Source organism: Siphateles boraxobius, unplaced genomic scaffold (assembly GCF_051911475.1).
Source record: "Siphateles boraxobius isolate OS27281-9 unplaced genomic scaffold, OSU_SipBor_1 89, whole genome shotgun sequence".
NCBI classification, from domain to species: domain Eukaryota; kingdom Metazoa; phylum Chordata; class Actinopteri; order Cypriniformes; family Leuciscidae; genus Siphateles; species Siphateles boraxobius.
This window is the reverse complement of record NW_027509218.1, coordinates 65,001-87,926: the sequence shown is the minus strand read 5'-3', so window position 1 is coordinate 87,926 and position 22,926 is coordinate 65,001. Positions and strand designations below refer to the sequence as shown.

Genomic DNA, 22,926 nt, shown 5'->3' with positions numbered 1-22,926 from the left:
TTTAAATCATTATTTTATTTATTAGTGGGTACTTGCCGAAGGGAAAGCCCGAACTATTACTATTCCTTTTTTTATGCAGCCCAAATTTTGACGCCCAACTCCTCCCGCAGCTTTTTTCACAGACCCACGAATGAGGCATCAAATCGTGAGGATTATTCGGGAATGGTGTGCTATGACTTTTATAACCGATCGGGGGTACGATGTTTGCCCCAGGGGCGAAAAAGCAGCCGAAAAAATCCCATAGACTTAACATTGCGACAAACTTTGACAATTCATAGCTCCGAGCGAGGATTTCGCAGAAACATGCTGTTTACCACATTTGAAGAGGCTGGCAGGCTCGTAAGAACATACCTCACAATAGGGGTAAAAGTTTCACCCCTGGGGGGCAGAAGCTGCCCAAATTTTCCCCATTGATCATAATAGTTTATTATTATTTGTGCTTGCCAAAGGCAAGGCATCACTATTGTTATTGCTCATACTTATTATTAGTGGTGCTTGTCAAAGGCAAGGCATCACTGTTGTTATTGCTCATACTAATTAGTGGGTGCTTGCCAAAGGTAAAGCCCCAACTATTTCTATTCCTTTTTATTATTCCGCCAAAAGTTTGACACGCATCTCCTCCCACAGCTATTGTCACATACCCACGAATGAGGCATCAAATCGTGCGGATTAATTGGGAATGGTGTGCTATGAATTTTATAACCGATCGGGGGTATGATGTTCACCCCAGGGGCGAAAAAGTAGCCGAAAAATCCCATAGACTTAACATTACGACAAACTTTGACGATTAATAGCTCCGAGCGAGAATTTTGCAGAAACGTGCGGTTTTCCACATTTGAAGAGGCTGCCAGGCTCTGTAAGAACATACCTCACAATGGGGTAAAAGTTGCATCCCTGGGAGGCAGGAGCTACCCAAATTTTCCCCATTGAAAATTTTCTAGGTTACATTCTTACTATACCAGGAAAAAGTTTGGCACGCTCCTCCTCCCACAGCTTTTGTCACAGACCCATGAATGAGGCATCAAATCGTGCGACCTATTGAGAAGTGTCCTGTGAGTTTTCTAAGAGATCGGGGTTACGGTGTTCGCCCCAGGGGCGAACAAACTTATGAAAAATTCACAGGGATCACAGGGATATCTTTGGATAGAAGTGTCATACAAACAAAAGGGTGGTCTCGTTTGAGCCGGGGGGGGCAAACAGCCAATCATGAATCCCCTCAACACTTCCTAGCCCCTCCCTAGCAACCATTGTCGAGCACCTTAGCAACCAAAATCCATAGAGGGATATCTTCCATTCTGGATGTCACAGGGGGACAGGACTTGGGGACTTGGTTTATATCATTCATACTGACAAGCATTCTTTGGAGTTTCATCATTGGCTGCTCTCAAGTCCCTCCCTAGCAACTAAATAGAATACCCTAGCAACCGTTTAGCAAGACTTATATCTCTGCATCAGAACATCCTATAGCGATGGGGGTTGGCTTGTTTGTTTCGGTTGGGAAACAGTCTGTAAATATCACCATGGTAACTGTGTAAACGCACCCTGGCAACCGTTTAGGCAAGGCAAGGCAAGTTTATTTATATAGCACATTTCATACACAATGGTAATTCAAAGTGCTTTATATAGAAGAAATTAAATTAATCAAAAGAAATCAGAATAATTAAAACAGTTTAGAATAAAAGATAAAATACAGAACAAACAGTCACAATGGTAATTCAAAGTGCTGTACATAGAATAAATTAAAATAATCAAAAGAAATCAGAATAATTAAAACATAAAATAAAATACAGTACAAACAGTCGGACAAACAATGGCACAGTGCTCATTCAGTAAATGCATAGCTAAACAGATGTGTTTTGAGTTTGGATTTGAATGTGACTACTGTAGGAGCACATCTGATCTCTTCTGGAAGCTGGTTCCAGCTGCTGCTGGCATAGTAGCTAAAAGTGGACTCGCCATGCTTAGAGTAAACCCTTGGTATTTCTAGCTGATATGATCCTAATGATCTGAATGATCCGTTGGGTTTATATTCAGTGAGCATATCTGCAATGTATTGAGGTCCTAGGCCATTGAATGATTTATATACTAGTAATAATACTTCAAAATCAATCCTATATGTAACTGGCAGCCAGTGCAAAGACCTGAGGACTGGTGTGATGTGTTCATATTTTCTGGTTCTGCTCAGAATCCAAGCAGTAACCTTCTGTATGAGCTGCAACTGTCTTGTGGTCTTTTTGGGAAGGCCAGTGAGGAGTCCATTACAATAATCCACCCTGCTGGTGATGGAAGCATGCACAAGTTTCTCTAAGTCTTGACTGGAAACAAAGCATCTAATTCTTGCAATATTTTTCAGGTGATAGTATGCTGATTTAGTTATTGCTTTGACATGACTACTGAAACTAAGGTCTGACTCCAGAGACACACCAAGATTCCTGACTTGATTTTTTGTTGTTTGACCCCTAGACTGAAGGTATGCGTTCACCTTGAGAACTTCATCTTTGTTTCCAAACGCAATGACTTTAGTTTTGTCTTTGTTTAACTGAAGAAAGTTTTGGCACATCCAATTGTTTACTTCATCAATGCATTGGCAAAAGTAGTACCAGCACTGATAATTTATCTTGTATCAGTAGTTAAGCGAATATCGTTTATTATCTCTATGAGCGCTGTCTCTGTGCTGTGATGCGGACAGAAGCCAGATTGAACATTGTCAAAGTATCCATTTGAGCTTAAGAATTTGTTCAGCTGATTGAAGACAACTTTTTCAATGATCTTGACTATGAAGGGAAGATTTGAGATCGGTCTGTAGTTGTTTAATATGGTCTTATCCAGATTGCTCTTTTTCAGTAGGGGCTTGACAACTGCAGTTTACAGGGAGTTAGGAAAACTCCCAGAGAGAAGCGAGTCATTTACCACTTCTAGGAGATCTGCTTCTAAACAGTTAAATACACGTTTGAAGAAAGATGTGGGAAGTGCGTTAAGAGCACAGGTTGATGTTTTAAGGTGCTGTACGGTTTCTTCCAAAATTTTGCCATCAATTTCTTTGAAATCAGACACGGTGACTACTTTCTCAGGCTGTTGTCTGATCTGCCTGACTCCAGCGCAACTCAAGGATGAGCTAATCACCTTACTGATATTATTGATTTTCTCAGAGAAGAAAGAAGCAAACTCACTGCACTTGCTCTCTGAGAGCATTTCACTGGAAATCTGGCTTGGGGGGTTTGTCAGTCTCTCTACGGCAGCAAAAAGAGTGCGTGTGTTGTTTATATTGCTGTTTATAATATTTGAGAATAAAGTCTGTCTAGCTTTGCCTAGTTCCTTATTGAAAGCATGGATGCTGTCTTTGTAGATGTTATAATGGACTACAAGTTTTGTCTTCTGCCACATGCACTCTGCTTTTCTGCATTGTCTTTTCATATTTGACACTGCTGTTGAGTTTCTCCAAGGTGCTTTTTGTCTGCCACTCTTCCTGACTTTCACAGGAGCAATATCATCAAGTACACTTTTAACTTTTTAGTTAAAAGAATCAAGGAGAAAATCAACAGAGTCAGCAGATATGCTTGATGTTAAAGATATAGCCTTCATAAATAGTACAGTAGTGTTCTCATTTAAGCATCTCTTCTTGACAGACTCAGATCTAGCTTCAATGGCAGGAGAGTTCAACATATCAGAGAAAATACAGAAGTGATCAGACAGTGCTACATCCTTAATAACAATCGATGAAATGTTTAGACCCTTACTGATAAGTAAATCTAGAGTGTGTCCACGATTATGTGTGGCTCCATGTACATGCTGAGTCAGATCAAAAGTTTTTAAAACAGTTTTGATTTCTTTTGCCATATCGGTTTCTGCATTATCTATGTGAATGTTAAAATCTCCAGCAATGGCAGACCAGTCAAACGCAGAGGCAATTGTTGATAACAGTTCTATAAAGTCCTCAGCAAAGGCTGGAGAGTATTTTGGAGGCCTGTATACAATGATAAGTAAAATGCGTGGAGCACCTTTTAACACAATACCCAAATATCCGAAAGACGGGTAATTCCCAAATGATATTTGCTTACATTGATAGACATCTTTAAAAAGAGCAGATATCCTTCTTAACGAGTTCCTACTGCTCTTTATGAATATCATTCTTCCCCACATGAATGATGAGTCGATTTGCAGTCTTATGTTTCATAAGAATGTTCTGAAGTTCCCTGTTTACATCAGAAGCTGTTGCTTGTGGAAGGCAGCACGTAGTTGTATCCTTGCTACTAATGTTTCTGATTATAGAGTCACCCACTATCAGAGTCCTTGGCTCGGCTGCGCTCTGAGCTGAGTGCCGCTGTCTGCTCGACCTTGAGCCCCAGTTAGTATCAGTGTTAGCTACAGGCTGATTCAGTCTGTGTTCATTCATCAAATTTGGGGATTTCTCATTCATTAATACTTCAAATCTGTTCTCAAAGATGTATAGGCGGTGGTAGGAGACCAGTGTTTGCAATCCTTGTCAGAGCCGTATCTGGGGTAGAGGATGCTACTGCGTAAATATGTGATGCTCATGACAATCTGATGGCTCGAGTGCCTTTGGATCTCACTCCCTGTTTGTGCCATCGATTTGTGAGTCAATCGGCTTGTTTTTTCTACACTCAGTATGGCCTGTGACGAGTAGCACTAGATTCATGGGACTCATCGGCTTTATGCTGAGGGCGTCCATGACGAAGCTCTGTTGTGTGTTCCATCTGGTCTGGTGGTCCCGCAATTAACTTTGTTTCAAGAACTGCAATCCTTTGTAAAAGTCTCTGGCAGTTAGAGCAGCAAGTAGATTCCAGAAGAGGCATTTTCTTATCCTTATGAATGTCCTAATGGCAGTTGTGTTTTCTCTTCCCCGGAATGTAAGCTTTCAGTGGGAGGCTGGTCGAATAAAAGAATTCTGTTTTTTTTTGTAGTAACCCAAGCATTTGAGCACTGTGCTGATTTGCTGAAGTTAAAATTAGGTGATAAAAATATAAAAGAGATAGAGCAAAGCGCGGAGCAGTAAGCAAGAGCGTCCGAACAGGAGCTGAGCAGGAAGTGAAAAGGAGCTTCCTAGCAACCATAGAGCAGGAAGTGAAATAGAGCTTCCTAGCAACCATATTGCAACATATAGAAGCCATATTTCAGCTCCACAATATCGTACAGACATGTTTGTTGGCTCGTATGCAATCATACAAAACAACACCCTAGCAACGGAGTGGTGAGTTTTGCCACTGCAAGCACTCACTCACATTTTCTCCAGGAAATGTACATTCTAGTTAGTGGGTGTTTGCCAAAGGCAGAGCCCCAACTATTACTATTCCTTTTTATTATTCCGCCACACTTTGACGCGCAACTCCTCCCGCAGCTTTTGTCACAGACCCACGAATGAGGCATCAAATCAGGCGGATTATATGTTAATGGTGTGCTATGACATTTATAAGCAATCAGAGGTATGATGTTCACCCCAAGGGTGAAAAAGAGGCCGAAAAATCCCATAGACTTAACATTGTGACAAACTTTGACGACTCATAGCTCCGAGTGAGGTTTTCACAGAAACGTGTGATTTGCCACAGTTGAAGAGGCTGACAGCCTCTGTAAGAACATACCTCACAATGGGGTTAAAGTTGCACCCCTGGGGGCAGGAGCTGCCCAAACTTTCCCCATTGACTTTTTATGGGGAAGGAACGTCCTGTGAAACACACATGCTTTTCCTACTATGGTAAATTGCACAGGGATTTTGTATTGAGAATAGCTCTGGATCACAGTGTCATAGAGACAAGGGGGCGGAAACATTTTACTCAGATGACCAATCAGTCTCTCAGGATCATTGTGAAGCTATCAAGCCACGCCCTAGCAACCATTTAGAGCACCTTAGCAACAAGTTCCATAGACTTGCATTGAAACAGATCAAAGGTATATCTCCGGACTGAATTGTCATAGAAACACGAGGGTGGTCTTGTTTGACTCGGAGCAGCAAACAGCCAATCATGAATCACATCGACACGTCGTAGCCCCTCCCTAGCAACCATTGTCGAGCACCTTAGCAACCAAAATCCATAGAGGGATATCTTCCATTCTGAATGTCACAGAGGCATGGGGGTTGGTTTGTATCATTCATACAGACAAGCAGCCTTTGGAGTTTCATGATTGGCAGCTGCCATGGCCACTCCCTAGCAACCACCAGAGTACCCTAGCAACCATTTTGTAAGACTTACCATAAGGACATACCTCACAATGGGGTAAAAGTTGCACCCCTGGGGGACAGGAGCTACCCAAAGTTGCCCCATTGACTTACTATGGTGTAGGACGGCCCATAAAATGGGCCGTCCTACACATTGCATAGGGATTTTGTATTGAACATAGCTCTGGATCACAGTGTCATAGAGTCAAGGGGGCGGGCTCATTTTACTCAGACAACCAATCAGTCTCTCAGGATCATTGTGAAGCTATTAAGCCACGCCCTAGAAACTATTTAGAGCACCTTAGCAACAAGTTCCATAAACTTCCATTGAAAGAGATCAAGAGGATATCTCCAGATAGAAGTGTCATAGAAACATGAGGGTGGTCTCGTTTGACTCGGGGCAGCAAACAGCCAATCACAAATCACCTCAACACTTTCTAGCCCCTCCCTAGCAACCATTGTCGAGCACCTTAGCAACCGAAATCCAAAGAAGGATATCTTCCATTCTGAATGTCACAGAGGCATGGGAGTTGGTTTATATAATTTATAGTGACAAAAAGCCTTTAGAGATTCATCACTGGCAGCTGCCAAGCAACTCCATAGCAACCAAACAGAGTACCCTAGTAACCACTTTGCAAGACCTACATCCAAGGGGGTAATCCATCAGCCGGAAACTGAAGCCTCTCGGGGGCCACCATTGTAGCAGAACTTCACCTGCTGTTAGCATTCCATTGACTCCCATTAATTTTGACAGCGAATAACTTTACATCTGAGGCGTCCAAAGACTTCATTTGTCCATTATTTATTTTTTAAAGAAACACGACCTTGTATAAAATGCTCCATTACTTTGTATCTTACGCTATGGCTCCGTAGAAGCCGTTTTTGTAAAAATAGGCTAACGATTGCGTCGTACCGTATAGACAGGAGGAGAAGCTCGCAGGCAATCTTTTACTGTCTATGAGGCAATCGGGAGGACATAGAGGCATAAAGTCAAGGGAGAAGCCCATCGATAGAGAGTCCATACAGGACAAAATATTTCAACAACGTTTTTGAGGAGTTAGGTGATTCAGATTTGTCTTGGCACAGCTACTAGAAGATTTACAACTGTCAGACTGTCGTCAAGCTCAGTTTGAGCCTGCGCAGTATGCTCAGCCATCAGGAAGTGAGTGCTTATAATGGGCTTCAGTTTTCTCTGTTGAAATCAAGGGGATCGCTGTGTCCATTTCTTTTACGGTCTATGCCTACATCTCTGAATCAGAACATTATATAGAGATGGGAGTTGGCTCATTTGACTAAATCATAGTAAACTATGGTACATGATGCTTGAATTATGGTAAATCATACTTCAACATGGTAAATCATGGTCAACTATGGTAAATCATGGTAAACTATAGTAAATCATGGTACACTATGGTAAATCATGGTAAAAATGGTAAATCTTGGTAGCCATGCTAGCAACATGCTAAATCGTGTTAAAATCATGCTAGTGACATGCTAATATTGCTAGCATCTTGCTAACAACATGCTAATCATGCTATCTTGATGCTAGTGACATGCTAAACATGCTAGCATGATGCTAGAAACACGCTAATCATGCTAGCATCATGCTAATCATGTTAGCATCTTGTTAAAACATGGTAGCAACATGCTAATAATGCTAGTAACATGCTAATCATGCTAACATCGTGCTAGTGTTGTAAACCGTGTTCTTCTTAAGTGTACAAAAACTCAGAAGCGCAAACCAGGAGACTTACCTTATCTTTTAAGCAGGATTCTTTATTTGCTGTAGTCTGCTTCGTCCAAAATCTTACCCAAGTCTAAAATCTTACCCAAGTCTGACTAAAGGCCGTATACATTTTAGTTCATATACCCTTTCAGGGGGAGGAGTTACATAAAGGTGGAGACACTCAGAAACAAAAGCATGTAAATGAGGCATTCATGTTTAGGAACGTGCCCTAGACTGAGAGTGTTACCAATCCAAATCCAATCAGCATAACATTGTAATGTAAATATCCTAATCCAATCAGCCAGACTCTTCACCGATACCTTCACATTATCATAGAGCTTAATGGCCAGGCAGTGCATAAATACAAAAGGTGATAGTCTCAGTGCTCTGATCAATTTAACTTACAATAGAGAGAGCATGACAGACAGGAACAGGCAGGTCTGTGACATAAGATGAAAAGTAACAAAAAGGTTAATGTCCTATTCCTCAAAATGGTAAACACTTGTGTGAACTTTCTCAATTAAAATACTGTTGAACCTAAATTAAAACATTTTAATAAATTTGTAACACTAAATTTCCCCCTTTGAGAGTTCTAATAACTCTCACATTATATACAAATTTAAACACTTAAAAGTTCATTCTTGTTACTTGTGATCGTTACAGGCACATAACGCATGTTCTGTGTTTGCTTTTCTGCAATTGCATGCTGACACAGAAACAAACATGCAATTTTAGGGTCCGTGACGTCCCTGCGGGTAATAGTCTTTTCTGTTAGGAACTGTAATTTTCTCGTGAGAGGCGTGATTCATATGTTGTATAAAACACTTGATACTGTGGACGCATAGACAGTACGCCAGTAGAACAAACAACAACATAATTGCTATTTCCTTTATCCACAGCCAGGGTTTACCAATCAAGTTTCCGAACCATGAATAATTATCTTCAGTCATCTGATGTAATTTTGTTGAAAGATCAAGAATGTCTTGTTGGATTTTGTTCAAGTTCTCTGTTGGATCCATTAACCGGAGCAGCACTCAGGTCCGATGATGGTGCAGGCTCCTCCTTGCGTTTCTAGAATGTAATCCAAGGCCACTCACAATCTTGTGCGAAGCGAGAGTGTCTGTGATGTTACTGGTACGACAATCATGATCATGTTGATGGATGACTGAAGGTTTCGTATGTGTGTCTCTGCGTTGTGTATTTATTTATTTTTTCGTGATAGTTGGTTCGGCAGTGGGTCTAGTCGTTTTCTTGAGGTTTTCTTGTGGCTTCATACGCAGATGACGAGGTCGGTGCGTATGCATCTCGGGACAGTCATCAGTGGTATCTGCACAGAGTAAGAAAGAAAACAAAAGACAGGAGAGCAGTATTTGTTAACACACACTAGGGTTGTAAACTTTTTCAGAGTCTGCTAGACAGTGGAGCAGTATTTCTTCAAACACTATGGTTGTAAACTTTTTCTGAGTCTGCTATTGTTGTTCCCTCTTTCCCTATTTCTTAAACCCTTTGACACTTAAGGAACAGTGAGGTAATGATGGGAGTCTTCAGCCCAGGGTTAACCACCGACGCCTGTTGCATTCGGTTCTTCCCGGGGCTCCTCACTGGTTCCGTGTCCTAACCTATCCCTGAAGGTGGGGGAACAACTTTACAGAGTGATACGTGAGTCCAGGTTTTCCTTCCCTGACACAATACTGCAGCTGCTGTAATCAACATCACTTGATGTGGTCCATGCCACTTAGGTTCTAATGGCTTGTTTCTGAATGACTTTATCATGACCCATTGACCTGGGATGATTGTGTATCCACCTTCTGGTGGAGTCTGCCAACATGACTCAACTCTCTCTCTGGCACCCTGTACCACCTTTGTTAGGTTTTCACAGTAAGCAATCAGGGCATCTGAGACAATGTGTACATCAGCATTTCTAAGATCAATCACACCTGGCATCTGCATGGGGCGTCCAGTAAAAATCTCATGAGGGCTCAGTCCTACTGTTCTGTTAGGTGATGCTCTCATACTACACAGTACTGCTGGCAGTGCTTTGACCCATGGTACCCCTTCCTGATGCATTTTGCTTAGTCTGGTTTTGATTGTTCTGTTCGATCGTTCAACCTGTCCTGATGCTTGTGGCCTGTATGGCCAGTGAAGATTACACTTAATCTTCAAAATTCTAGACACTTCCTTGACTACCTGTCCTGTGAAGTGTGTACCTTGATCTGAGTCAATGCAATCTGGTAATCCCCATCTGGGAATGAAATCAGTGACAAGACATTTAGCAGTATGTGCAGCTCTGGCACGCCCTGTTGGATAAGTTTTTACCCATCTTGAGAACGTATCTATTACTACCAAAACATCAGTTTTTCCCTTACAACGATTCAATGATATGTAATCAACTTGCAGGTGACGAAATTGTCCTGGTGGAGCTGGGGTGTGTGCTGCTGGTGTAGTGGCTGCTGGTACATCATTATTTTTCTGACATGTAACACACCTCTTGGCTGTTTCTGTGGCTACATTTCTGAATTTTGGATTCCACAGCTGATTTGAGAACCTGTGATTCATCGTTGCTGGACCGATGTGACCCAAATTGTGTATTTGTTGAGCCAAATATGGCAACAGTGATTCGGGAGCGACATACTTTCCCCCTTTGGTCCAGGAACCGGCTGAATCCACTGTGGCTCCTTTGTCTAACCATGTCCATGCTTCATACAGAGGAACGTCCGATAAAGCATATCTGGAATCTGTGTAGATATTAGCAACTGATCCTGAAGCTAGCGTGCATGCTCTTGTTAAGGCTATTAGTTCTGCAGCTTGAGCTGAAAAATGATCTGGAAGACGACCTGAAGCTAACACTTCCTTGGTGGACGTTACTGCATAACCTGCTCGTCTGTTACCTTCAATTACTTGAGCTGAACCGTCAACAAACTCAAAATCTGAATTATTTTACCTCACTCGTAGGTGTACATATAAGCGTAACACAATCGTGAGTCATTTCTCCTTCATCCTCTAACAAATTCTCAGTCATTGCAGACATCATACATGAGGATGGGTTCTTGACTGGTGCACGCTGTAAAACAATGTTGGTGATACTCAATAGCTGTGAGAGTTGCTAACCAATTTCCCCAACGGAAGGAGGTTACAGAAGTGACTTTTGCTTGATTCATTAATGCGGACACTGCATGAGGGCATTTTACATTTACAGTCTGACCTAACAGCATTGCTGATGAAGCCTGAAGAGCTAAATGAACTGCCTGCACTGCTCTAAGGCATGGACCCATACCTTGAGCGACTATGTCAAGTTTACCAGAATCAGCAGCAGCCCACCCAACAAGCATGGCACAGTCATCAAGACAATGTTATTGCAGTGTTCCTTGTTGTTCCAATAACAAACAGAAAAGTCCGTATTTGAGTTTCCACGATTTTCCTGTGGATGCAGAAATACGTGCCCGTTGGGTGAGAGCGATCAGGAGAGATGAGGGGCCGAGTTTCAAAATCCTTCGTGGGAGTACCCATGTGTGTAGTCAGCACTTTGCCCCAGAGGATCTAAGTACGTCAACCAGTGGAAGAATCCGGATTAAACAAGGAACAGTGCCGTCTAGATTCCTCTGGAATGACTGGGGTAAAGGTAGGAGGACAGTGTTAAATCTGTTAAAAAAATTATAACCTAAAATGTGATGTCATGACCATCAAGTGTATCAACATATTTCACACCTCTAGGGAGAGACTCACAAGCTCGTGAGTCAGTTTACCTGCGAGCAAGAAAGCACCTCGGTGCTGCTGGCCTGGATGACTCCCAGGAAATGCCTGACCCAGGGGACTGCAAAGAGGAGGCATTGCCTTCAGGTGCAGTGGCAAAAGATCATGACTATGCCTGCCATCCTTCTCCTGGTTAGTATTACAAAAAGTGTCTTGCAGAAAAAATATATGGCAGTGAATTACATTGTAACCGTCTTGGAGTTGTATTCAGAACATCTGGACTTGCTCTGAAAAACTTTAAATATTTTGCTGCTCATCCAAGAAGCTTCTTCAGTTCTACTGACTGGTGGGGATATCTCTCTGTGTGACACACTTATGACGTTAAAAAGGTCTGACATCCCCAACATCTAGATTTTTTTTTTACAGCAAAGCCATTTACTCTGGAAGTTATCAGTCTTCTGGGTCATGTTCATATCTAGTAGTATTCACAGACATTAGATTGTAAACTTTATTTTATTAGTTCCCTTTCGTAGTCACTCCGAGTTACGTCGGATGACGACGAATGGGGGTTTCGCTTAGAACACCTATCGACTTCGAGTATTACAAAACGATCCAATGGCGATGAAATGCCATGGGTCTGCGGAATTTGCATAGCGTAACTCCGCCCCACCTCGTGGGTATAAAAGGAGGACGCTCGGCAACATGCAGATATGTTTTCGCTTCGGAGCCAAGAATATTTCTTCACTCCACAATCATCTCTGACTTCGCTCTACGAGACGAGCTTCTCTCTCCGGTGTTGGTGTGACGGCGATCTGCAGCGAGCTCACAGTGCCTGCTGATCTGTGCAGTGATCTGCCAGTGTGTGCGTGTCTCCCTGTGCGCTTCCACATCGCGGAGTTTTTTTCTCCTCTCATAAAAGAGGTCGCACACGGCACGTCTTTTTAAAGACGGCTCGCCCGTGCATTTCTGGTTGCAGCGGACTGGTATCGGACTCTGATGGGCACGAGCGCTGTCTAGTGTGTTTGGGCTTTGATCACGCTTGAACAGCGCTCGTGGATGACTCATGTTCTCTTTGGGAACGTGATCATCGCGTCATATATAGGTCGAGACTCGGTGAACTCGCAAGAGTGAGAGTCCCCTCATCCACTACCCGATCTTCGGCTGGTGGACAGGGTGACCTGAGGGTGTTGGTCTGGAACAAGGCGCCGGCTCTGTGTCCACGCCCCAGCCCCCCCCCCCCCCCTCTTTAATGACGGTGCCCGCTAGAGAACTGATGATTCCACGAGTCTACCCTCGGGTGGCCCGTGTGTTTTCATTTGAAGCTACAGAGGATGATGCTGTGTCTGTAGCAGCATCACTAGGTGGGCTTGATTCTTCTGGAAATGACGACTCTTCACAGCTGCCACCCTCTGGTGTGCATACGGCTGTGCCTGAGTCTGATCCAGAGATGATGGCCATGCTTTCTCGGGACGATTGGTTTGGGTGAGGCCGCCGACGCGTCCACGGCAAACCCCAATATCTTTCCTCCCGGACGTGCATGATGAGTTCACGGGTCCTCTCGTTGGTCTCATCCGCCTTTCCTCCCCTCAGGGGCCGCTGCCCATGGGTACACTGGGGTTCCCCCGGTTGAACGCTCTGTTGCCATGCTACTGTGTCTTCAGAGTGCTTCCCGGCGCAATCCTAAGCACCCGTCCAAGCCTGTAGTTCTTTTCGTCACAGTAATCTGTGGCGAAATCCTATAGTGCCACAGGACAGGCAGCTGCCCCACTGCATCCCATGACCGTTCTGCTGGTCTCCTGACCCAGACGCTCATGGACATGTCAGGGTGCGGTTATGACCTTGCCCCCACACCGGGCCGCTATGCCGTCCTCGTCTGGGCTGGTCATTCCGCTTCGCTGCACCACCGGGGGGACGTCTGTGGTTCTTCACTCCGCTGGCACAGTTGGGAGCCTGCACTAGAGCTTCCCTATCTGTTCCGCTGGGTCGTGCGAACCATCGGCTCGGCTATGCGATTCAGAGGTTGCTCCCTACTGGCGAAGGGTGCGATTGAGACTGTCCCTCCAGCCGAGATGAGGTCCGGGGGTTACAGCCCCTACCTCATTGTCCCGGAGAAGTCTGGTGGGTTACGGCCAATCCTGGACCTATGCATCTGAACCACTCCCATCACAGGCTGCCGTTCAAGATTCTCCTGGCCAAAAGCATTTCTGGATGTGTGCGGCCACAGGATTGGTTTGCAGCGATCGACCTGAAGGACGCCTACTCTTATGTCTCCGTTCTCCTTCGACTCAGATCGTTCCTACGTTCTGCTGTCAGGGCGCGCGCATATCAGTACGCTGCTCTCCCATTCAGGCTAGCCCTGTCTCCTCACGCCTTCACAAGGTTGTTGAGGCAGCCCTTGTTCCTCCATGGGAACACGGGGTTCGCATCCTGAACTATCTCGGTGACTGGCTGTCTTAAGTTCACTCCTGAGACCAGGTTTGCGAATACAGGGACCCAGTGCTCCGGCACCTAGCTCGTCTGGGCCTTCGGGTCAACTGGGAAAAGAGTAAACTTTGCCCCGTGCAGAGGAGCTCTTTTCTCGGTTTGGACTTGGTCGCCTTCTCCACTCAGCCATTAAACAAGAGTGCGGTCCCACTGAAATTGTTTCAGAGGCTCCTGGGGCATATGGCATCTGCAGCCGCGGCAACTCCGCTTGGATTGCTTCATATGAGACCGCTTCAGCTGTGGCTTCGCGATCGAGTCCCGAGGTGGGCATGGCATCATGGCACGCTCCGAGTTACAGTAACTCCGACCTGCCGTCAGACCTTCACCCCGTGGTGGAACCTCAGTTTTCTACGGGCCGGTGTTCCCCTAGAACGAGTTTCCAGGCATGTTGTTGTCTCCACAGATGCCTCTTCCACGGGCTGAGGCGCCATGTGCAACGGACATGCTGCCGCGGGCTCCTGGACAGGACCCCAGCGCCCTCTGCATGTCAATTGCCTCGAGTTGCTGGCAGTACGCCTTGCCCTGCACCGTTTTCGCACGTTGCTCAAGGGTCAACACGTACTAGTCCGTTCAGACAATACCGCGACTGTAGCGTACATCAACCGTCAGGGTGGTCTACGCTCCCGCCGTATGTCGCAACTCGCACGCCACCTCCTCTTATGGAGTCAGAAGCACCTGAGGTCCCTTCGTGCTATCTACATTCCGGGAGATCGGAACTTTGCAGCCGACGAGCCGTCACGGTTTCGGCCCATCTCCGGCGAATGGCGACTCCATCCCCAGTCGGTTCAGCTGATTTGGGACCAGTTCGGGGACGCACAGATAGATCTGTTTGCCTCTCACGACTCGACCCATTGCGCCCTGTTCTATTCCCTGACCGAGGGCTCCCTCGGCACGGATGCACTGGCGCACAGCTGTCCGCGGGGGCCTACGCAAATATGCGTTTCCCCCAGTGAGCCTTCTCGCACAGACCTTGTGCAAGATCAAGGAGGACGAGGAGCAGCTCATTCTGGTTGCGCCGTATTGGCCCACCCGGACCTGGTTCTCCGAACTGGTTCTCCTCGCGACAGCACCTCCTTGGCCAATTCCTCTGAGGAAGGATCTCCTTTCTCAGAGACGGGGCACCCTTTGGCACCCTCGACCCGATCTCTGGAGGCTCCACGTGTGGCTCCTGGACGGGACGAGGCAGGTTTGAGTACCCTGCCACCTGCGGTGGCGGCTACCATCACTTCCGCTAGAGCATCGTCCACGAGACATGTCTATGCGTTGAAGTGGAACCTCTTCGTCAACTGGTGCTCTTCTCGTCGAGAAGACCCCAGGAGATGCTCGATCTCTGTCGTGCTTTCCTTCCTGCAAGATGGGTTGGAGCGAAGGCTGTCTCCCTCCACCCTGAAGGTGTATGTGGCCGCTATCGCCGCATATCACGAAGCAGTTCAAGGTAAGTCTCTGGGGAAGCACGACCTGATCGTTAGGTTCCTGAGAGGAGCGAGGAGACTGAATCCTCCTCGCCCTCCTCTCGTTCCCTCTTGGGACCTCTCAGTGGTCTTAAATGCCCTGCAGAGGGCTCCCTTTGAGCCTCTGCATTCAGTTGAGCTTAAGATCCTGTCTATGAAGACAGCGCTCCTGGTTGCTTTGGCCTCTATCAAGAGGGTAGGGGACCTGCACGCATTCTCCGTTGACGAAGCGTGCCTGGAATTCGGGCCCGGTCACTCTCACGTGATCCTGAGACCCCGGCCTGGATATGTGCCCAAGGTTCCCACCACTCCCTTCCGGGACCAGGTGGTGAACCTGCAAGCGCTGCCCCGGGAGGAGGCAGACCCAGCCTTGGCACTGCTCTGTCCAGTACGCGCTCTCCGTGCTTACGTAGACAGAACGGTGTGTTTCAGGACCTCAGACCAGCTCTTTGTCTGTTATGGTGGGAGACTGAAGGGAAAGGCTCTCTCAAAGCAGAGGTTGTCTCACTGGATAGTGGACGCCATTGCTTTGGCTTACCAACAGCAAGGCCGACCGTGCCCCCTTGGTGTGACAGCCCACTCCACCCGGAGTGTGGCTTCCTCTTGGGCTCTTGCGCATGGCGCCTCGCTGGCAGACATTTGTAGAGCTGCAGGCTGGGCGACACCCAACACATTCGCCAGATTCTATAATCTCCGAGTGGAGCCTGTGTCCTCTCGTGTACTCGCTTCAGCTAGCTAGTGCTGGACCCGCTCAGGTGTCTTCGCTTGCTCGCCATTCCACTCCACGGACTGGATACATGCGATTATTCCTCAGGTGAGCCTTCCTCTCCGAAGCCCTGAGTTCCTCCAGCACTGTTGACGCTGGCGCCAGTGTCTATTGCCTGGGTGTCGGCTAGGTGCCTCCGTGTGCATGGTTCCACCCCGAGTAACCCCCACATGTGTATTTCCACTGTAAGCCTCCTTGAGCACGTGTCTTTCCCTTGGCAAGCCACCTTGCCCTCCTGGAGTTGAAAGTTGCCACCCCTCCGGCTGGTCACTCCAGTGTTCCTCCATATGTAGCCCTCCGGCCATATGCGTATCTTAAGTCCTCCCTACAGGTAGGCATGCTGCGGCATATCTCCTCTGAGATATGCTTCCCAGTGTACCTTGGTATTCCTGTGTTAAGTAGGACTCCTTCGTCCGTGCCAGTATCACGACAGGGGGATCAGACTTTCGCAGGGCACTGGAAGACAGCTGTGAATGTGGCGTGATTTCACGGGGACCCCCATTCGTCGTCATCCGACGTAACTCGGAGTGACTACGAAAGGGAACGTCTCGGTTACATATGTACACTCGTTCCCTGAGTAGGGAACGGAGACGTTACGTCTCCCTGCCACTTCCGCTGTACCGCTGGGTAGACGCCTGAGATCAGTCTCGGCTCCTCAGCGAAGACATATCTGCATGTTGCCGAGCGTCCTCCTTTTATACCCACGAGGTGGGGCGGAGTTACGCTATGCAAATTCCGCAGACCCATGGCATTTCATCGCCATTGGCTCGTTTTGTAATACTCGAAGTCGATAGGTGTTCTAAGCGAAACCCCCATTCGTCGTCATCCGACGTAACGTCTCCGTTCCCTACTCAGGGAACGAGGGTTACATATGTAACCGAGACGTTTCTTCACCTCATAAAGAGTCAAGAATAACTGTCAAGTTCACCAACAGCATCCAGTAATGAAGACAGTGAAAATGGATAGATGGATGAGTGATATCTATCAAGGTGTATGCTCTTTCTTTCCCTTAAGGTAAACTGGACGGTGCCACACAAAGAATTCAAGAGTTGGAGCTCCAAGTTTTTTCATTAGAAATGGAAATACAGCAGCTGACAGTTAAGAAGCAGCCGCCACTGATTTTCAAGTTTTGTATCACAGATGAGGACTTTCGTTACTACACACGATTCAGCTCAAAGAAGGTCTTCACTGTGTTTTGGGAGTCAGTTTATCCCTCTGCTTCAAGGCTTGTATACTGGTCCAAGGCACAGCGGACAGCAGAAGATACACCTAGTCCACAGCGAAAACTTCAGCTAATTAATGAATTCTTCATGTTTCTCTGTCGCGTTGCAGCTGGACTTCAGGGGAAAACCTTATCATCCATCTTTGAGGTCAGTTTGTCTACAGTTAGTCGCACCATCTTAACGTGGACTAGCTACCTTTACCAGGTTCTTGGCTCGCTACCACTGTGGATGACAAGAGAGCAAGTTCAAGCCACAATGACCTCAGGTGAGAGTCATAATAGACTGCACTGAGATCCGCTGTGAAACAGCATCCTCCCTCACACTACAGTCGGATACCTTTTCCAACTACAAAAATCACACCACCTTTAAAGGTCTGATTGGCATCGCTCCATGTGGGATCATCACATTTGTATCCAAACTGTACACAGGCTCCATCTCAGACATAGAAATAACTCGGAAATCACAGATGTTACAGTTACTTCAGCCCGGAGACGGAGTAATGGCCGACAAGGGTTTCCAGATTGAGAAGATCCTGTCAGAAGTGGGGGCAACACTCATCATCCTTCAACTGAAGAAATCCACTCAGCTCAGCATGGAGGACACCCAGAGGACGCAGGCTGTTGCTCGCCTGAGGATTTTAGTAGAGAGGGCCACACGCAGGGTGAAGGAGTACCATATCTGGGATGGCCTTGTTCCTCTTTCTATGGTAGGTTCAGTCAATCAGCTGTGGGTCATCTGCTGCCTAATGTCAAACTATCAGGGGCCACTTGATCTAAAAGGAGACAAACCAGTCTAAAGCCTCCCCACCCCTTCAAGTCACATTTCTTGGATGAACATTCATTACTGCAAGTAGCTGGGCTTGAAATAAAAAATGATCTATCTCTGTATATCTATATCTATCCTGTGTTTCTTTATAGCTATTAATGCGTGAATTAATTCATTAATGCTGTGTTGCATTCTGTAAAAACTTTTGTAAATAGCTTGTCCTTAGTAGAATGCATTTGTACATCACATTACATTTAACTTGCATCTTTTTGTATTTACACATTTGGCAATGAATATATTTAAGGAAATACACAAATTAAAGCTTCCACTGTGGAACAAAGCAGAAACAAGGTTTGTAGCAATTTCTTGCAAACATACATTTAATAATTCAGTTAAGCACTGTACATGGAGCATAAGAAACAATGAGCAAAAAAAGCATACTGTGTGTATATACTGTATATATACACACACATTCAATTCTCATCAGTTTACAAATTTGGTCCATTTTGCATTGAAAGAAAAAAATATATTTACAAAAGGAATATCAATTTCACCTTCCGCATTAACCTAAAACTTTCCTCAGGGTTTACAACTCAAGAAGATATCCATGTAGATGTTTTGATAGAAATGATCAAGCTTCTGTCTCATTGAGTGGATAATCTCCTCATCCCTAAAGATTCTCTCAACTGTGAAGTCAGTCCGGGTATCAGTAATAAAATCACACCACTGAAGTCCGCTTACAGCCAGTTGGCCTTGAACCTCATAATAGTACTTTTGGCTCTTCTTAAGGCAGGTCTGGCCTTTAAGTGTGATCAGGTGTTTAACTTGTACAACATTTTCAACATCACAACTCTTCACATCAGCTAACCCAAATGGCGGTGTTTCCTTCGGGTTGAAGACTTTAGCATCAGGGCTGGCTCCAAGGTGAGGTGCATCGGGATGGATGATGATCCCACACTGTATCACAGAGACATCACACAAATCTGAATATTGCCTCAGTATTTCAGGTTCCAGATCCAACACTCTTTTCATAGCGCTTGTCTGGGGAGTTCCTCTCAGAATCCGGGCTGCCAAGGCTTTGGCGGAAGACTCCCCGCGAACATGGCATATTTCACGGAATCTGCTGGCTGTAAGTCGGGGTTTGTGTACCTGGGTCCACAGCTGGCATTCTGATTGCTGTCGGGTTTCTGCTTCAATAGCAGCACAAATCTTGTGTGATACCTTTATGCTCTCGAAGTGGCAATGTTGCTTGTAGTTGGGCTCAAAATCTAGGGGAAACTTAAAGTTGTAACCGTCAACAGGCAACTGAGGAAATTCCGGGGCACCTGGATGCTTAATAATGTCTCTGCTTATTTCAGGAGGGCACTGATAAGAAAGCACAGATCCAAATGGCACAGGGCCAAATTTAGAGTCCCCCAAAGTAAGGTTCTCAAGCCCGTGCAGCAATTTGCATATCCCAGGTTGTGGACGTATGTCTTTTAGTTTCTCCCAGCTGGCCATGACGTGACGATCTGGAAGAGGACCTGACAAAGTGAGATATGTCAAGTCAGAATTAAATCTGTCACATGGCCTTTCAAACTATAACACAGTCATACTAATGCCCTCCCTGTACATGTTTGTAATGCAAAATGTCCAAAATAACTCCTTTAATAACTCCTTTAATAGTGTTATGTTAAGCTGCCCCAAACTTTAATACCAAAATTGTATCATTAATTGTCAAACATAATTTCACAGAAGGCCTGTATATGTTAGAAATGCATTACAATGTTTGAATAGCTGGGGGCTCATTCACTCACCAGCATATGCTCTGTACAGTGTGCATTTCACACCAGTCCTGACCCTATTTTTTGTCCTTGCCACTGGTTTACACACCGCCATATCATTTGTAGCCTCTGGTGCAATTCCCTGTAATGAATCATAAACGATTAATTTACAAACAAGTCGATACAAACTGTTAGTCCAACATCACTAAGTATAACTAATATTAATATCTGACCTGTGTCCTTGGCCGGTGCCAGGTCTGCAGTGGGCTGGTGCACGACAGAGGCAATGGCACTGTCTTGAAGCCCATAGTACTGTAGTGAGCAGTTTGAAACAGAAGTGCCACCATGTGATTGCACAGGGCTTTCCCAGCTGAGCAAGAACATGACATGCGCTTCAGGTCCACAGGAACCTTTGCAGAATCAAGTGTAACCTGTTAACAGGGACATAAGTTTTATTGCTGAACATTATATTATTTATTTTTTATTTTATCACACATAATCTGTCAGTCTTTTGTCCTCAAACAACCAAATACTGTTTTAAAAATATTTACAAAGACTTTACCTAGCTACACAAAGTAATTTACATCAGACTGAGAAACGCATGTAACTACAGTGGGATATTACCAAGTCTGCAACCGCAGCAAAACTAACAAAAAGAAAACTTATTATGAACCCCCTAATCATAAGGTTAGATAACTATTCTTCTGAGAAACCTGAAGGTAATGAGCCTCCTCGTTTTTCTTCATTGACCTGTGACATCGTCCTCTCACTGACACCTCACCCTCAACTGCAATCGAGACTGTTCCAGTACAGTATTTGGGTGAACATTTCATTAACGTTACTGACTTTTATCTTACAAACCAGACTCAATAGCTAAAAGCAGTAATATAGAAAAGTGGTTGCAAAAATAATTTACAGTCTGTACTATATTAACCTAATCAAGATTAGAGACTAAAGACGTTATATTTGCAAAACAGAAACGTCACGTAATGTTAACTAGCTACTGCTATCCTAGCATATTCATAACGGCTAGAAAAGAAAAAAACACGTACCTCCATAATCAGACAGGTACTGTTCAATAAAGAATTTGTAGCCTTTATCAAGTTTTGAACGTGTTGTCAGTGAAAACTTGTCTGCAAGTCGTTGTATATCATCAAACCGTATTTGTGGTAGATGTAGTAGCGACTGTGTAAACTCCATGCTCCGGAAGTAGAGATACCCTGCTTCGAGTCAGAACGGAAGTTGTGTGACGTCATGTGAAAAGGGCCTATTGTTTGACCCAGAAATGTGACTTGCTTTTTAGCAATTTGAGCTTTGTGAAAGCTGCATTTGTGTCCTTTTTTATGCAAATAGTCCATGAATGATGACAATTCAGTTTGATGTACCTCGTGATCTGTTGAGGCAATCAAAATATCATCAACATATTGGATCATAGTGGACTGTTTTACCGGACATTTTGGGTCACACAAATCACGTCTGACAGCCTGATGTTATATGGTTGGGGAGTTTTGAAATCCCTGTGGCAAACGTGTCCACTGGTATTGTTAATAGTCAACTGTGAAAGCTAACCATGGCTGGCTGTCAGAGTGCAATGGTACAGAAAAGAATCCATTAGACATATCAATTACTGAAAAAATCTTACACTCTAATGGTAGGCCATTACAAATTGTAGAAGGATCTGTCACTAGGGGAGTGATTTTATTAATATGTTTATTGGCTACTCTGTAGTCTATGGTGAGTCTCTAGGTCTTCGCTTCTGTGTGTTTCTACACTTAAGAAGAACAAGGTTTACAACACTAGTGACATGCTAAACATGATAGCATGATGCTAGCAACATGCTAATCATGATTGCATCATGCAAGCAACATGCTAATCATGTTAGCATCTTGCTAAAACATGCTAGCATAATGCTACCAACATGATAATAATGCTAGCAAAATGCTAATCATGTTAGCATGATGCTAGCAAAATGCTAAACATGTTAGCATCTTGCTAAAACATGCTAGCAACAGGCTAATCATGCTAGTATGATGCTAGCAACATGCTAATCATGTTAGCATCTTGCAAAAACATGCTAGAATGATGCTAGCAACATGTTGATCATACTAGCAACATAATGCTAGCAACATGCTAATCATGTTATTATCAACATAATTTTCAGTAAAGAGTTAAAAAGAATAGTCAAACATTCACTCACATTTAAAGGGGACATATAATGCCATTTTTTGCCAAGTTAATATGAATCTTTAGGGTCTAAATGAAAACTTTGTAATATACTTCTATTAAAAATTCTCATTAGTATTGTAAGAAAACACTAATTTTACCTGGTCAAAAACAGCTCTGTTTTCAGCACGCCATTTCAGTGCATATGCCTTTAAATGATAATGAGCTTTGCTCACTCCGCCCTTCTGTTCTGTGGGGCGTTTTGACAACTCACATGGAGTGTTGCCTTGACAACAGTTGAGGGTATATTTTGGAGAAAGAATGGCAGCGGGAGTCTCTGAGGACACATCTGTGCAACCGTATCAATTTGAACCGGAGTCGGACACGGAACAAGATGACGGCCCAAAGAAGTTCGACAATTAAGGCTCGAACAAGACGTTTCTGAATGGTTGGTTAACGTAATGTCACTTTGATCCATTTTCGTATGTACTGGCAGGGTTTTTAATAACACATTAACCATAACGCGTTGTTCATTATAAACGTGGGATTATGAATTATATTGAGAACATCTTAACGTTACAGAGAAAACATGCCGTAATATACCCTGAGTGTAAACATTAGCCGCATTAATTGTGAAGCATGCAAGCGATTTGCAAACATTAATATTTAAAGGTTGATAAAACGTTACACTCACTTCTTCTGGAGGTGCTGCAGGAACATGAA

At 44.7% G+C, this 22,926-nt stretch overlaps 1 protein-coding gene and 1 long non-coding RNA gene across 4 annotated transcripts in view; one reads left to right on the top strand and one right to left on the bottom strand.

Moving 5' to 3' along the window:
- The first annotated feature begins 11,252 nt into the window (after positions 1 to 11,252).
- Positions 11,253 to 17,379, top strand: LOC143731970 (uncharacterized). The gene is made up of 3 exons (XR_013201029.1): positions 11,253 to 11,517; positions 11,610 to 11,780; positions 17,304 to 17,379. It is a non-coding gene; the product is annotated as an uncharacterized LOC143731970 (long non-coding RNA).
- A 1,260-nt stretch (positions 17,380 to 18,639) lies between these two features.
- LOC143731972 (endoplasmic reticulum protein SC65-like) overlaps positions 18,640 to 22,926 on the bottom strand; it is a 31,148-nt gene continuing 26,861 nt past the window's right edge. Inside the window, exons 7-10 of one of the 3 annotated variants that reach the window (XM_077222593.1) lie at positions 21,093 to 22,926; positions 20,274 to 20,471; positions 20,074 to 20,182; positions 18,640 to 19,800 (exon numbers count right to left, since the gene is read on the bottom strand). The exon at positions 21,093 to 22,926 is cut by the window's right edge and continues 1,458 nt beyond it. Coding sequence is in view for 1 of the 3 variants with exons in the window: in XM_077222594.1 (XP_077078709.1) it covers positions 18,857 to 19,800; positions 20,074 to 20,182; positions 20,274 to 20,450; positions 21,093 to 21,098 (1,236 nt within the window). In the remaining 2 variants the exon portion in view is untranslated. The remainder of the gene's footprint in view (positions 19,801 to 20,073; positions 20,183 to 20,273; positions 20,472 to 21,092) is intronic. The other 2 variants (XM_077222592.1, XM_077222594.1) reach the window with 2 other exon arrangements.